The sequence below is a fragment of the Rhinopithecus bieti genome, unplaced genomic scaffold (assembly GCF_001698545.2).
Source record: "Rhinopithecus bieti isolate Rb0 unplaced genomic scaffold, ASM169854v2 scaffold_11944, whole genome shotgun sequence".
In the NCBI taxonomy this organism is placed as follows: domain Eukaryota; kingdom Metazoa; phylum Chordata; class Mammalia; order Primates; family Cercopithecidae; genus Rhinopithecus; species Rhinopithecus bieti.
The window spans coordinates 10,553-28,597 of NW_016807378.1; the positions used below are offsets into that span (position 1 = coordinate 10,553).

Genomic DNA, 18,045 nt, shown 5'->3' on the forward strand with positions numbered 1-18,045 from the left:
ATTTTCCAGGTGTTGTGTGTCTCAGTTCCCCTGGCTAGGAAAAGGGATTCCCTTCCCCCTTGCGCTTCCCAGGTGAGGCAATGCCTCGCCCTGCTTCAGCTCTCGCTGGTCGGGCTGCAGCAGCTGACCAGCACAGATTGTCCGGCACTCCCCAGTGAGATGACCCCAGTACCTCAGTGGAAAATGCAGTAATCACCGGTCTTCTGTGTCGCTGGCGCTGGGAGTTGGAGACTGGAGTTGTTCCTAATCGGCCATCTTGCTCCGTCCCTCATATCAGTGCTTTTTCAGCATCAGTTGAAGTTGATCATGATTTTTATCCTTCATTCTGTTGATGTGATGTATCACATTGATTGATTTGTATATGTTGCGCCATCCTTGCATCCCAAGGATGAATTCCACTTGGTCATGATGAATGATATTTTTTAATGTATTGTCAAACTTTGTTTGCTAGTATTTTATTGAGGATTTTTGTATCAGTATTCATCAGAGGTATTAACCTGCAGTTTTCATATATATATATATATTTTCATATTTATATATGGCTTTGTCTGGTTTTGGTATCAGAGTAGTACTGACCTTGTAGAATGAGTTTGGAAGTATTCTGAGAGATGATTTTTATTTCTTTCTTTCCGGGGTGGATTCTGGCAGGATACTTAAAATGTCTTTTCTAAATTGAAATGATAAAGCACAGAAGAATTATTCCAAAAAGAATTTGGTGTGTAAAGTTGTGCCTCCTTTTTTACTGTTAGTTTTGTATACTAGAGCATACTGGTCCCAATTTAAAGCCCCTCAATTCCCATTTTATCAAGCTCTCCTATGTTTACCTATATTTTGCATAGTTCTTCTTTTTATCTTATCAGTCTATTAATGTGGGGTTAATTTTTTAGGGGTTTTGTACCGTGTCTTGAACATTTGGAGAAGGGCATTGTCTAGATCCGATTGTGACACTTATTCCTTCAAGGTAACTGGTGGTGCTGTTACCTCTTTCTTGTCCATTTGAAGATTGTGAAATGCCATTTTAGAGAGTAACTGTAAGACATTTGAAAATACAATTTTCTATTTGAGAGCTCAGACTAGCAGTCACATCAGAATCTTCTCCTTGAACAGTGATCCTTGTCTGGTGGCTAGGAACAAGAAATTGGTTTCATTGTGGTTCACTGTGTAGCTTATTTAAAATAATTTAATTTTAAAAGCAGAAAGAATACAGGCTTTTAAAAGTAAGATTGACTAACATGGTTAATAATTTCTATCTTATATAATTATTGTGAAGATTAAATGAAATAATAAATATAAAATATCCAGCCCAGTGCCTCACTGAGTTTAGTTCTCAATGTACATTTGTTGAATTAACGCATGAATGAATTGGGGTGATTATTGGAAGACTCGATGACTGGTTATGTTGCTATATGAAAATCATATGTTTATAACGAGAAAAGGCCTTGTACTTTTTCTGTTTGGCACACTCCATTAGAGATCCTAAATGATTGTATCATGGAAAGCAGGTATGTAAATATATATATGTATATATACATATATATATTTCAAATTATGGTAAATATAGGTACATCGTGACACCACCCATTATAATTTGACATCAATTTGGCTATATTTGGACAAAGCCTGTTTCTCTTTTCAAATATAATTGTGGTATAACATCAGTCTCTGACACAATACATTTCTTAGGTCCTGCTATAGACCATTATATGTACTGGAAGGCACTGAAGGGTTTCACCATGAGGCTGAGTCTAATTGGTAGGACCTACTGCTTTGGGTTAAATCTAAATAAGCTTGGTTATTAAAGTGTCACTAAGATCCAAATGGAAGACAGATATATCTTTAAAGCTAGCCACAGTGCACAAAGCAGTACAAATACTGTTAGAGGTATTTATTTGTGGATTGGTAAGTTCTTCACAGGACTTTCTTAATTCAATTTATTTAAGAGGTTGGTCCCATTTATTGATGCTGGAAATGTGCTTGAAAGGTGCAAAAGTTGGCTAATTTTGTATCCATTTCTACTTTTAAGTGATAGATATTCTGGTAATGTTGAAGTGATAGCTAGAGCGTACTTCTAACTCCAATACTAATTATATGATCTTGGGCAAGCTACTTGCTAGATCTTAGCTCGTTAGCAGAATAAGGATTAATGATTTGATAGTGTCCTTTCAGTTCTATGTGTCAAATATATATTTTTGAACTTACCAAAATTTTAATGCTAGCCACTTTATTAAAGCTGCCTGTAATACAGGTGGAACATTTTAAGCCATGCAGTAAAAATCATTTCTTAAAGAGCTTCTATAAAATAAGTAATTTTTTTGAAAATATTTAGCTAGGCTTATTTTACATATATACACTGCAGGTCTTTTATATATCTTGGATAAAGAAACAATTCAATATCCCAAACAATCAATTTGAATTTTTCAAAATTGAAACAGGAAAAAAATTCTGTATTTATACTAAAACAGTCTTCACCTAAGTTTAAATATTTATGGGACTTTGGCTAAGCCTGTCATAAGCTTTACTATATTGTTGATTTTTAAACCTCAACTATGTTTAGAAATGAATATTCACTATTATAATCATTATGACTGTGAACTATGATCTGAGAATTATATGTGGAATGACATTTTTGGAGACTCTTATGTAATAGTTAATCAGAGTTTAACGTTTTCCGTTCCTAAACCATTGGTCTGCAAAGAAATTTTCTAACTAAAGCTATTTGGTTATAATAAATCTTTTTTTTTGTTTTTTGTTTTTTTTTGTTATTAACCAGACTGTTAATAACTAGACTGTTATTAACTAGACTATGTTAATAACTAGACTGAGAAGAAAAAATGGTACTACTCATTAGGTATGGCTCAAACAGTATAATTTGTATTAGAAGCATTTAAGGCAGTTTGCAAAACTGTTCTCCCCTTCTGCAGATTGTCTGTTCATTCTGTTGATTGATTATTTTGCTGTGCAGAAGCTTTTTAGTTTAACGTAGTCTCACTTGTCTATTTTTGGTTTTGTTTCTTTTGGGTTTGAGGGCTTAGCTATGAATTCTTTGCCTAAACCAATGCCCAGAAGAGTTTTCCTTAAGTCTTCTTCTGGTATTTTAATAGTTTCAGTCTTACATTTACGTCTTTAGTCCATCTTGAGTTGATTTTTGTATATGGGGAGAGATAGGCGTTCAGTCTCATTCTCCTGCATATGCAATCCAATTTTCCCAGCATCATTTATTTAAGAAAGTGTCCTGGCCGGGCGCGGTGGCTCAAGCCTGTAATCCCAGCACTTTGGGAGGCCGAGACAGGTGGATCACGAGGTCAGGAGATCGAGACCATCCTGGCTAACACGGTGAAACCCCGCCTCTACTAATAAAATACAAAAAACTAGCCGGGCGTGGTGGTAGGCGCCTGTAGTCCCAGCTACTTGGGAGGCTGAGGCAGGAGAATGGCGTGAACCCGGGAGGCGGAGCTTGCAGTGAGCTGAGATCTGGCCACTGCACTCCAGTCTGGGCGACAGAGTGAGACTCCGTCTCAAAAAAAAAAAAAAAAAAAGAAAGTGTCCTTTTTTCAGTACATGTTCACATCAATTTTGTCAAAGATCAGCTGGCTCTAAGTATGTGGGTTTATTTCTGAGTTTTCTATTCTGTTCCATTTATCTACCTGTCTATTTTTACACAAGTACCATACTGTTTTGGTTACTGTAGCCTTTTAGCATAACTTGAAGTCAGGTAATGTGATGCCTCCAGCTTTGTTCTTTTTGCTTAGGATTGCTTTGACACTTGGCCTCTTTTTTGGTTGCATATGAATTTTGGATTGTTTTTTCTAATTTGGTTAAAAATGACATTGGTGTTTTACAGAGATTGAATTGAATCTGTAGATTGTTTGGGGCACTATGGTCATTTTAATGATATCAATTCTTCTAATCCATGACCATTGGATGTTTTTCCATTTGTTTATGTCATCTACAATTTCTTTCATCTGTGTTCTATAGTTTTCCTTGTACAGATTTTTCACCTCTTTGGTTAAATATATTCCTAAGTATTTTTTTTGTAGCTATTGTAACTGGGATTGCCTTCTTTCTTTGGTTTTCAGCTAGATGATTTTAGGTGTCTAGAAATGCTACTACTGGTTAGTGAAGCTAACAGTTACTGAGCAACTATCTAGTCAAAATTTTAGCAAACTACTTCAAAAGAATAATTTGCTGTGAAACAGTGTGATTAAACTTGGACTGAAATTTTTTGCCTTTTATTTTTTAACTTTAACATCATAAAATTGTTCATCACATATATAATAAATATAATGGTGTACCACTTGTGCTGCCTCATTTATAGACACTGTCTTTCCTTCCTAATATGCAAGGATTTTGTATAGTGCGTTAATTCAGAAACTATTGATTGGGTATCTATTATTTGCAAGGCACCATTATTGATGCTAAGCATTCAAAAATAGTTAGATCATACCTTCTGTGAGCTTACAGTGTATCAAGCAGGATAAGATACATGTGCATAATTACACATAAAGTTTAAAATAGTGATAAGCACCACAAAAAAGTACAAATAAAGTGTTAAGGATTTATATTTTATATCTCCTTTAGAGCTGTGTGCTTTGAATTCTCCTCAGCTCCTAACATAGAGCCTTACACATGGAACAAATTCAACTGATGTTAATTTAGAGGGTGAGCTGAGAAATTATTTTGTAAGCTTGTACCTATTCATTTAATGACATTCATATTATCCAAGACAAATTTAAAATCTTCAATCTGAATAGAATGATATTTATACTAAAATCATATGTTTTATTAGACAGAATGTGGATATGTTAATTTTTGTGAATACCTTCTATCTTTTCATTGGACTCCATTTTCTGATTTCTATTTCAAGGCTCATTCTACTAAATCTTACCTGATATCCTACTGTCCAGTTTACCCAGCTTTGAAAAGGGTTATGGAATGCGGCTGTACCTCTTCCTTTCTCTAGTGTATCAGTAATCACAACTCATAAGAACCAGCTCTATGGAGTCTCAGAGTTTATGTGGTCTTGCCTTCCTTAGGTACAACCCACTTCAAAGGGCTGTAAAACAAATGATTATCAGAGCTCTAAAAGAAGCAATTAACACTACTCTTTTCCTGAAAAGTAATTGTGTTATTCATTCAATCTGAAAGATTCATAGCCAACTTTTTTTAAAAAATAGATTTATTTCCAGAAATGTGTTTTCTGCATTTTCACTAGTTCAAATTTCCCAAAGGACTTAATATTGAGTAAAATTGACATTCATTTGATCTTTTAATGATTGAGGTAAAAGGCATAAATAATATCCAAGGACTCTTAGCATCTCTAAGATTTTATGACTCTTTAATACTCATAGTAGGATATATTGGTTATGATACCAGCTATGGGACTATATAGTCAACATGTTTCATCTTGTAACCATCTTGACTCCATTCAGTATAGAACTTTTTTTCACTGCCTTAATCCAAGCAGACATTTTCAGAAGCTTGACCTGTCCCCATTCTGAAGACATCTGGCTGAATTTCAAAGGAAAATGATACAACAGAGTAAAAGAGAAGCCCAAAGGATGCCCCCCTCATTTTGCCTAAGTGCTAGCAATTTGACTGACTCTGCTTGTGAATTTTTCTTGCCACTGAGTCATTGCATACAGAATTATGAAACTTTAATTTCTTTAGAGGCTTGTTATATTAGAAAAATTGTTCCAAAGAAAGCAACAATCATGACATAAGCACATCTGGCTCTTGCAAATTATTCTTTATTAAGCTTTCATTTAATTACATGTGCTGAAAGGTCTGTTTTTGATTACTGTGGTAAGTTTTTTTATTTGTCCATCTGAATGATAGAAATGCTGGAAATTATATACAAACCACCTGTTTTTTCTCCCCTACTCATATGGCAAAGTTTGAGCTATTTTGGTTGATGATCTATGAAGCTTTCTATTTATTATGATAGAAATGTGACCATCAAGGTAATGGCTTAATTTTGATTATAAGAAGAAAAGAAAATATTTGAATGAAGTTTTCAAGCATTAAATAGTGTTAAGATTGGAGTGTCTGACTTCTGGTTAACCATAGCAGATTAACATTTTCATTTATTACCGGTTTTAACCAAATCCTAGTAAATTTATGGTTAAGGATTATAGGTGTAAACTTTCAAGTAGAAATAGAAAGAGAAGACAAAAAAAATTGGAATATGAGAAATGGATGGCTGAGTTATAACTGTCTTAGCAGAAAAGAGAAAGCTGATACCCAAGCTTTAGGAGTGTAAAGCCAAAAAGAATCAAGCCCAATTGGGAGCTGAACCTTTAAAATGCTTAGGAATTGAAGGCATCATGTATCATTAAAGGAACAGTTGTAAGAGGTGGAACTGTAGACAGGATGACTGGTTGAAAATAGATATAAGATGATCCCTCCCTAATGTCATGCAACCTGGTAACTACAATCCCTGCCTCCTCCCTCCCAGCCCCACGAGCATATAACCTGACAGAAATCACTGGAGATTTATTCTCTTGAAAAGTAGAACTTGAGAGGTTTATGTCTTGGGACACCAGGCATAGCTGAGAATGTGTGATGTGCCATGGTGAAAATCAGGGAATCTGCAGGATAGACCAGACTATGAGATTCTTCTCCTGCCTTCTGTTGCTTGGCTTATGTAATGATGGCATACAAGTCTATGCACAAATCAAGGCAAGAATTTGAAGACATTTCTCTCAGAAAATGGTCTAGTCTAAGATAAATGGCCTGTAGATATTGACATTTGGAATTTCCCAATGAAAAAGCAGACTTTCTTCATCATTACCTTATGCTGAAGCCAATAAATCAATAAGTCTACCCTGTACTTAGATCTTTCAGTCAGCTTTTTAGTACATTGCTCTTATATATGAATAAACAACCAATGAACACCAGACCCTTTAGAAAAGCCCCTAATATGAAGGAGCTCAAAGACCTTGGAAGAGTGGTAACAATGCAGAGAACAGAAAACATTAAAAACAAACCCAAACCTATAATTAATATTGTCAAACAGAATAGAGAACAGGATGCTATAAAAAGAAGCAATCAGAGAATAAGAGTATCTTTAAAAATATAGTGGTAGAAACTTTAAAATATTCAGAGAAGTTTTTGGAAGATGAAGTTGCCGAAAATCTGTCATAGAGTATAACAAAATGTCAAAGAGTAGCACATAGAAAGAAAAAATGAGAAAAATAGAGGGTTAATAAGGAAATCTAACATTTATCAAATATGAATACAGAGGAGAGAAAATTATCAATGAAATACATCAAAATAGTTTCCTAGAATACAAAGACATGAGTTTGGATTGAAAAGACTGAGTGGGTGTTCAGAACACTGAATGTAAAAGTCAACAGAAGGACATAATAGTGAAATTTCAAAACATTCAGTGGAAAGGGAAGATCCTGATGCTGTTAGAGGAGAAAATAGATTATATACAAAGGATCAGGAAGCAAAATAGTGTCAGGCTTCCTTAGTAACAAGAATAGGAAGACAACAGATCAATATCTTTGGAATGCTGAGGCAGGATTATTTTCAACTTAGAATTCTATACCAGTCAAACTACAACCAAGTGAGAAGAATGTGAGTTCCTAAATAATTAATGTCACATTCACCTTTCTCAGGAAGCTCTTGGAGGATATGCTTTACCAAAATGAGACAGTTAACTAAAAGGGAAGAAAACATGATACCCAGGAAACAAGGACACCAGTACAAGAGAGGCAAAAGGAATTCCAAGTGCCATAGATCTGCAGTAGGTAGGCCTGAGGAATAAATTAGTTCAGATTTGGAGTAAGAAGATTGAGAGTTCCAAGAAGGATGTCTCCAAGGGAAAAACCAGGGTTCACAGATTACCTGATATATTCAATTATGTTAGGTAGAGTTTTACTGATTTCATGGAGAGTTTGAGAATTAGTGATAGTTACATAAAAATTATGCAAACAAAATATGAGGCAAATCTTAAATCTAACAAAATAAAAAGTTGAGAAATAAAATTAAGTATAGTTTACTACATAGCTAGTATCTTCATAAAATAATATAAAACAGTAAACACTAATTTTAAAATTTGTGACATTAACATTAAGAGTTTGGAGAGGGAAGCATGGGAGCACATGTGGTGTTCAATGTAGGAAAGTGAAACTTTCATTTTCCTTTGTATGTAGATAATGATATAACATTTAGAATGATTTACAAATAAGGATATAAATACCAGTTAAACCATTAAATGAATTGAAGGGAATGGTCTCCACAGAACAGGGGGTGAGATAAGGAGGACCAGGGTAAGAAAATGAAGGTCATCCTGCAAGCTGTGGAGACTGTGCACTGTACATTTTTGTCATGCTCTTTTTGTTGTTGCTGTTTTGGTTTTTTGTTTTTTAAAACCTTAAAGTACTATTTATCTTGTAAAGCTACATACAAGAATGACTTTGATAAAAATGAAAATTGTATGAAAAGAGGTTAGCCCACCTGTCTTTCAATCTCTGGCTTTAATTTAGTGAAATCAACATATTTTGAGGTTGATAATTTAAAGATTTGTAATGTCAGATTGTCTGCTTATCATGTCTCAGAGAAGAGGAACCATTTTAAGCTGAGTAAATAGAATGAGTAATAAGATCATTGGTTTGCCAAAGAGAACTATAGAAAATACTTCAGAAAAGACCTTGAAACAGCAATGAGAATATGATGAAGATAAATGTGGAGTCCCAGGCAAAGGCAGGATCTGAGGAGAGAAGTGTGGTGATCTGTTTGGAAGCATGAAGGAAGCACTTTGTTAGCTGGTTTGGGTTTAGAGAAGTTTGGCTTAAGAAACAACAGCAACAACAACAAAACTGCTACCAATCTGGCTATACTCTCTTGAGGATTATGTTATATGCTGCCTAGAAATAAGACCGTGGGTAAACAATGACTGCCACTGGGCCTTAGTGGCCTTGGGAACAGCACTCATTATTCAGAAGGATCAGAATACCCAGGGATGCATAGCCAGAGCTGAATAAGAATGACACAGTTCTTCCAAGAATCCTTAGAAATGTTCAGGTTAGTTTCTTAATTCATGAATATTAATATTACACAAGTGGACATCCCTGATATTTAAATAACTTTTAATAAAGATTTTAGGTATTAAAAAGCATCTTAGAGACTACTTAGTCGAATTTCTTTTGTAAAGTTAAAAAAAAAAACAAAAAACCTGAATTCTAAAGAGATCAAATCCTTTGTCCAGGATCATAAAGCTGTTGCTAGAAGGACCAGGAACAGAACTGTGGCTCCCAGACCTGTCTTCTTTCTTTCTGTTTTATTATTTGCCTTCTCTTAGTTTCCTTTATTAAAATAATGAAAAGAAATTACAAGGCTATCTGAGAAATCTAACAATATGGTAAGTTTTTTTTTTTAACTCAATTTCAGCTGCATTTAAAAGATCAATATTTGTCTTCCCTGTTTTACAGCAGCTCTATGCCGCTCAGCTGGCCAGCATGCAGGTGTCACCTGGAGCAAAGATGCCATCAACTCCACAGCCACCAAACACAGCAGGGACGGTCTCACCTACTGGGATAAAAAATGAAAAGAGAGGGACCAGCCCTGTAACTCAAGTTAAGGTACTCGCCTTGCAGGATTGTGGAAATGGTTTAGAAAATAGTTTCACAAGAAAGATAGTGAAGCAGGCTATGTTGGGCATAAACAGCAGGAAACATAGCAACATAAAGCAACACCAAAATGTCCCTCTTTATGGTAAATTTCATGATTGAGCATTGAGAAACAGGTGTTTCCCTTTTGATAACAATAGTGCCATATTGTGAGATCTTTACCTCAGTCTGCAAACTCACTTCTCAAGAGTTTTCCCCCTTTGGATTCTGGCTTTTATTTTTTAATGTTCATTGACATGAATGGCCATAATTTTATTGCCAGTCTTTGTCATGGACTTGTGGCACTTCTCTCCACGTGTCTTAAATAGGGAGGGAGTTAACTTATGGGACCAGAGAATTGGGATCTTGAAACATTGGATTTAAAAAGAAGTGCAAAATAGAATTTAATGCTGGACTCTGTAAGGTTTGTTTATGAAGATCTGTCCTTCAAAACTAGTTATACATGTTTAAGGAATGAGTTGTCATTGCCTAATAATACTTTTGATGCCATAGAGTTGTGATAGGATAAACAGGCTTTCCCAAGTTATGTCTGGGACATTAATAGATGTCTTTTCTCACTAATTTTCAGTGTCTTGAAACTGGGCAGCCAGGAGGCACTTGGTGAGAGGGAAATTGATGAGCCACTGCAATTTTGTGCTGCAGCTGGTACCTATAGGTGGCACTTGTTGGTTTTATGATTGCAGTTGCTTTCTATATTGAATTATCAAATTCAAACAGAGGAACAATTGTTTTGTATAATTGACTTCTCTACTTGGAGGAGTATGCAAAGTACAAATGCTTTATTGTAATATGATTAAATTACTGCATTTGGAGAAATTTTGCAGTTATTAAATCTTCACAAGGGAAACAGCTGAGACCAACCAAATTAATAATTGGATGGTATACAATCACCGAAATTGTTTTGTTTTCTAAAATTTGCATATAGGAATTTTGAGATTCCAGAAAGTCTTTTAAAAAAGTGGATCCCAAATACCAAAGATCAAAAAATGTGAAAATCATTAAGAGAGGTAGTTCTGTCTATGTTCCAGCCAAAGGAATTAATTTAATGCCACCTATTCTTTTAGATTCTCCAAAGAAATCGGTGAACATTTATGTTATGTTGTTAGAAATATTGAGATATTACAATAGGAGGTTTACATTTAGTAAGACAGAATCACTTATGAAAACAGATTATTTTATGTTTCCAGAGTTTGTGTTTGTGAATAAGAGAACACTCCAACTCAAAGACTTTTTGCTTACTCGTAGTTGTTAGAGTATGAGTATATCAAACATCAGTGACTTGAGCTATTCAGTATTAAATATTTTAACATAAAGAAGTCATTTTATAAGTAAGTTGACCAACTGGAACTGCACCAACCAAGACTTTACTGGATGAGTGAAATGTTCCTTGGTTAAATTCAAGTTTATATCTGTTTTTACCCTTCTATCTTTGTGAGCCAACTGAATTTTATTACTCACTTGACCACATGAAAATTCTTAGAGATCTCTTTGGGTAGCTTGACTTGACTATATTCTATGTTAATAACAAAGGAAATATTTCTTTTACTTATTAGACTTTTTATTGTGTATATGGGTAGAAATATATAGACCAAAACATAAAGCAAATGTCTTAAATTTAAAATATAACTCCTATCTATTACTGAAGATGTTCTGAAAATAATCTTATAGTTTGCTAATTTAAAGAACTGTGGTTACCAAAATCTCTCATGTTTCTCTTTATAGTCATTGCTTTTTCTCTGTATATAACGTGGCTACTTATATTAAATCCAGACAGAACATAGGCAACATTTGCTGAAAGTAACAAAACTAAATATAGATATTCTGATATACCTTTCCCCCCTAGAATTTTTGTCTACTACAACTGTCAACATCAGAAGTCAGAATGTTTCTGTTAAAATACTGGTTCTACCACTTTTATTAGCTCTATCACCTTGGCCAAGCTACTTAGTAGCTTTCTACTTTAGTTTTCTCCTCTGAAAAAAAATGGAGTTAATATTATTATAGGTCTTATATACACCCTCTAGTATTATACTGAGTATTCTATAAATGTCAGTAGTAGTGATGCTGCTGGTGGTCGTTATGATAATGAAGAAGATGGTGTGGTGGTTTTAGTGATTGTGATTGAAATATCTAGTTGTACACTGGGAAAGATCCTAAATAAACACCTAGAGGATTTCCATTGTCAACCATGATGAAGGAACAAAATCAGATTTACTCTTCCAGCTTAAACAACTAAAACTCAGTACAAAAATTATGTAAAACAATGGTTTTCAGACATTTACAATAGTAGTACAGGACAGTGATTCCTATGAGAAGAGAAACAAGTGAGGCAAGCACTACAATTGTTGCAGCTCACTATTGGAAGGAAGTTTCTAGGCAACTATACAGGAAGCTTCATAGGCTCCCTGAGTAGAGAGACAGAGTTCAGAGTTTAGGGATGCTAATGCAGATGGAATTTGTGAGACAGGGTACCAGAGAGGAGCAAGCTGCATGGAGAAAGAATGCTGAAGATCTGCAAAAGGCTCCCCCTGAGTATTTAGCTGAGTACTGATCAGCCCATGCATGTGAGAAACTACCTGAGGTAGGGGGAAACACCAGAATGTAATAAACAAAACAGCTGCAAGATTCACAAAGGACCAGAAATAGCCAGAGTGGAAAGATCTCCTGACACATGGAGCATCATGTACAGTCCCCAGAAGGGTATTACCTCAGTAGTGGGGACAAATTACCCCTACTTAGTGGCTGTTCTGACCTTGCCTAACAATGCTTAAAAGTAAGTCTAGAAAAGGATCAAATTGTTCTGTGTCTCAGAACAAAGTTTTCAAATATTTAAATACATAAACTTCATCACCCCAGAAGGTAAAATTCACAATGTGTAGCATCTGTTCAATAAACATCAGGCTTGCAAAGCAGCAAAAAATATGAATAATGAGAAAAATCAATCAATAGAAACAGACCCAAAATGACACAAATGATAGAATTAATAGATCAGAAAGTAAAAACAACTATTATAAGAGACTTCCAACTAGCGCCAAATGAGATAAGCATCTGCTTTCCTAAAATCTCATCTATGAAGCTGGAAAAAACTGACAAAAACAGTCATTTTGGCATTCTTAAAAATGACCAAAGTTATATACAATCTGAGAAAATATTTATGCTTCTTATATGTAAGAATAGTGGGGGTCTGTGACATTCTGGCCTAGGGCTATTGTTATTTCCCCTACTCCCAGGTTTGGTTAGCACAAAGTTGTTAGGACAGGGCAGGCTGTGAGGACCAAGAGTTCTACCATGGTGGAAAGGGATTCACTTAATTGGGAGTTGGTAGGTGCTAGCCATGCCCAGTGGTATTATTGGTTAAAGTGGCAGTCACTGAATTATAAAACTAAGTAAAAAATTAGAGTATTTCAAAGTTGAAAAAGATGTAATAAACTCCATATGTTCAAGAAGATAGAGGAAAACAAGAGCATGATAAAGCAAGACATGAAAAACCTAAATCAAATGTCTAGAGATGAACAATACAATGTTTGAGATTAAATATATATGTGTGTGTGTGTGTGTGTGTGTGTGTGTGTGTGTGTTAGATGGGTTTAGCAACAGCTTAGACATTTCAGAAGAAAAGATTGGTGAACTTGAAGACATAACAATATAACTATCCCAAATGAAAGGCATACAAAAAAGACTGGTCAGTACTGTGGGGCAACATGGAATAGACTAAAGTATGCAGTTGGAGGCCCATAAAGAAAAGGAAGAAAGAGAAAATTGTATTTGAAGAAGTAATGACTGAAAATGTTCCAAATTTGATCAATACTTTAAATTTAGATGTTTTAGAAGCTCAGTGAGCCCCAAATAAAAGAAACATGGAGAAAATTAAGTGAACACCTACCATATAAATCCCTATTATTTAGATGTGAGTAAAGGAACAAACTAGTTCAAACATCCTTTGAATTAAGAGCAAAGGGAAGTAAATCGCAATTAAGTACATAAGATAATTTTGACATTCATAATGGATGTAACCGTGTTGCTCGAGAACCTGTCGTATATATAAACATACATAAACATACATTGCAATGCATGTGAGAAATTGCCTTTTCCTTATGAACACACACACAAAAATCTGTGGCATCACTATGTTATCAAACAATAGACTTATTTTCTCTGGTAGTTCAGTAGAAAAGGGGCCTGAAATTTGGAGTCCAATAAATTAGAATTTAAATTATTTCCCTCCTTATATGGCCTTAGACAAGGGATTTTGTCATTCTGACCTCCATTTTCCTATTTGTAAATTTAGAATAATACTGGCCAGGCTCATAGCTATTGATGATTAAATGAGCTAGTATGTGACAATGCTTAGTACAGTCCTTGGTATATAATTGCTTCTTTGTGCATACTGTTTTTATTTTCTCTTTCTAATCTCCCTTCAAAAGTAGTATTTTCTGGCCTCTCTTTCTGTTCCCCCTTAGTCAATGATATTAGTACTGGAAGAGACCTTAGAGATCATCTACTATCAGACCCTCTTTTCACAGATGAAGAAATTGAGCCCCAGCAAGGTCACATGGTTACTAAGGGAGAAAATGTTCTGTTACCAAATTCTATTGGATCTTTTAAACAATGGCATTAAAAGCTAGTTCTCTTTGCCTTCTCAAAGGCAAAATGGGAGTTAACATTTGCTGACAATTTTATTTTAGAACACAATAATGTAGATCTTAAAACTGAACATTTAAATAAATATGCTCATATTATAACTAAATTTCTAAGATGATGAAAGTGTTATTTCGAGTATTTTATGGCAGGATAAATGAGACAAAGTAAAGGAAGGAGCTTAGCTTTCAAGCTCCTGGATGAACTACAGTTATAAGCCAGATATTTGAATACTGTCTCAGTGTAGAAGGACATGTATCTTAAAATAGACATTCTGTAAATATATGTAGAAAAGCATATAAAGAAACATCACTTTAAATGTGAAAAATAAATTGCATATAGCATAGTATGTGAAACATAATTATAATCTATCCTTGGTCTTTGCAAAAATTAATTTTAAACATGAATAGAGACCAGAATTTAGACCACGAAGAGTGCCCACACCCAGAAAGCCACATAGAAGCTGTGTTGTGGCATGTGGCTCCCTGGGCAGGGGCCTAGTACATCAGAAGGCTTTCCATGTTTCCATTTTTAAAGTGCTTGCAATTGTTTGATTTAAAATATATATTAAAAAATTAGCTGCAGAGGCTGTTTATAGCTACAAGAACTTTTCCGAGAGAATAACACAAAAGCACTACAGAGCTGCTGAAATTTTAAATAATTCTTTGTAAATGCCCTAGGTTAATTTAGATCCCTGAAAACACATTAGGAAATTAAGCTGTAATGTGAGCTAATTCAGATTTTAATTTGGCAAAAAGAATGATCCAACTGCACAGTTAATGTAAATAGAAGCATAACGCAGGGAAATTAATGAGGTTTCCTTCTGATGAATCTTCAAGGAGATAGATAATTAGCTTCTTTTGTTATTTTTGTAGGAGAATGTGGCATTGTCTCTGAGGTGTAAAATAACTGTGGCTTACTAAGTGATAATGTGCTTCATTTGTCTTTTGTAAAAATAATTATTTATGTTAAACTCTTGTAGGATGAAGCAGCAGCACAGCCTCTGAATCTCTCATCCCGACCCAAGACAGCAGAGCCTGTAAAATCCCCAACGTCTCCCACCCAGAACCTCTTCCCAGCCAGCAAAACCAGCCCTGTCAATCTGCCAAACAAAAGCAGCATCCCTAGCCCCATTGGAGGAAGTCTGGGAAGAGGATCCTCTTTAGGTAAATGGAAAAGTCAACACCAGGAAGAGACTTACGAATTAGGTAAAAGAAAGCAAACCTGTTTAGTTATGACTGATATTTGTTTCTAAAGTGCTCCTTAGTGAAAGATAATACTCATATTTTCTACTGAAACATAAACCAATTTAGTATCTTCTTTTATTAGAACTTTTGGAAAAGGTCATGATATAAATCCTGCTGGGATGGATTCTTTAGATGATAATGTGTTAGATCCAGCAAATCATAGACTTAGCAATTGCTATATTTGGTCAGTGCTTTGACACTGAAATAATTTTTCAGCGACATAGGACCTGGCTTCAAAGCAACCTTCCAAAAGGCCAAAATTTATTTGAAATTTTTATCTTCTATCAAAGTGTATGTGAATTTTACATCTTATCCCATATTACTTTTGCATTAAAACAAATATGAACGACACACTTCAAGAACATATATGAAATACTATTGATATGTAGGAAGAGATGTCATAATGTCTGACTCCTTATACTCCCATGGAGATATATAGCCAAGGATCTCTAGGAATATTCATAGCCCTATGTGAAAAGTATGGAGGAAAAAACAGGGGTTTTGGAATGAGGCAGGCTTGTACAGAAAGCCTTCATTTTCTAGCCATGTGACCCCAAGAAAGTTATTTAATATTTTCAAGTTCAGTTTCCTAGTATTACTAGCTCATAGGTTATTATGAGGATTAAAAGAGAAAAATATGTATAAAGTGCCTAGTGCAGTTTAGAACCTAAAAGGCATTCAATTTAAAAAGACTGGAATGAATGATTATCAATACATGTACATATATAAGTGGAATGAAACAATAAACGTGAAAGTAGTTGTCAGTAAGAGAGTGCCAAATAAGCATTAACATTATTGTTACTATACTCTTTGTTTGGAAATTAAGTCTCTTAAATTGTTATATTTATACTCTTTGGAAATTAAGAGACTTAATTTCCAAACAGACACAGATTTAAAGATTAAAGGGACAAGACCTAGCATTTCTTCAGATTACCTTCCTTCTGTTATTGAGTTCTGAAGTCTAAAATGCTTATTTCAATAGATAAAATCATGTATAAGAATAGCCATTAACAGCTTAAAAAAACATTCTTGCCTATTTTATCTGATTTGATGTTTCACAATAATCTTATGAGTTAGAGAGTGTATTATTACCCTCATTGTACAAATACATACATTGTGGTTCTTACAAGTAGAATGACTTGCCCACACTCCTGCAGCTCTTAATTAGCAGAAACAGGACTAGAATCCAGGTCCTCTCACATGTTACTCAGTGTTCTTCTTGTAAACTCACAGTTAGAATATTTGCTAAATGTGCTGAGTGTAAGTGAATCTTCTGATGGTGAGGTGTAAATCTTCCTCACTGAATTTTGGAATCTGGATCTCTACAGGAGCATATTCTCATTTTGAGTAAGGATGCCTTTTTCAGGACCTGAAAGTTTTCATGCCAAGTTAGTGGTATCCATATAGAAGATAGAATTAAATCATTTCCAGCATGTGAATATGAATACCTCTTGGCTGGATTTTTGGAAGTTGTGAGATGAGGGAAAAAAGCCAACAAGAAGATAAATTACAGAGTTGACCTTGAAATGGCCCTCCTAGAATTCACTCTGAAATTGTTTGGAAAGCATTTGTTTGCTGTCCTGAGTATCATGAGAGACAGAGATGACTGAGTCACAGGCCCTGCTTTTATGGAACTCGACTCAGCAGAGCATATTTCTTAGATCATGAGCTAGAAATGGGCTGAAATAATAGCACCTGTGTTTGAACAGCACTCTTGTCCAGATGATATTGGATAGAAATGGTCTTTTTACCAGAAAAGCTCCAGAATAAAAGCTGTGGGACTAAAAAGTGACTGACTTAAAAAAAATTCCATAGATAGCTTGGAAATTTTTTCCAAACTCAAATGCATATGCACATGCATTGTGCACACCAGACATCCAGTATGAACTTGATTCTGCACTCATTTCTTCTGTCCTGCCTGTGTGAGGTGTACACACACACATACACACACACACACACACACACGCTATGAAATGCTTATACAAGCCCTTAAGCAAGTGGATCACACTAACATTTATTACAGCAGATGAAACCTGTCTGTCATCAAACAATTGCCCTCTTTTTGTCTAAAATTGGAAAATCTTATTCAAAGTATTCATGTTACAGTAAAATGCAAGATATCATGGAAAATAAGTGAGTTTAATATTGAAAATTTTCCCTCTGTGTTGCATGGAATACACTGGAAGTAAATATTTATTCTCACTTTTTTTGAAGCTTCGTAGTTATGCGAAAACCAGTCCCACACATATCGCCTCACTGTCGTGAATAGAGGGAGCTGATCGCAGTGGGTGTTCAAGCTGGGGGTGGGGAATGGGTTGTCATTCTCTTGGTAAATAACTGAGGCAGCCTAATGAGAAGAATGCTTCATTAACCAGCCAGCAACTGGGGGACTGGAGAGTACGGTGAATTCCTTCCGCCCCCTCTTTCCTGCAGTGGACATATGAACACACAGATACAGATATCACTAAAGTACACATGCAGCCTCACAGATTTTTTTTTTTTTTTTTTTTTTTTTTTTTTTTTTT

General features: G+C 35.0%; 1 protein-coding gene across 1 annotated transcript in view; it reads left to right on the forward strand.

Moving 5' to 3' along the window:
* Positions 1-9,436: 9,436 nt before the first annotated feature.
* SOX6 (SRY-box transcription factor 6) overlaps positions 9,437-18,045 on the forward strand; it is an 88,561-nt gene continuing 79,952 nt past the window's right edge. The window contains exons 1-2 of the mRNA XM_017881544.1: positions 9,437-9,587; positions 15,256-15,481. Coding sequence (XP_017737033.1) covers positions 9,465-9,587; positions 15,256-15,481 — 349 coding nt within the window. The 5' untranslated portion in view covers positions 9,437-9,464. The remainder of the gene's footprint in view (positions 9,588-15,255; positions 15,482-18,045) is intronic.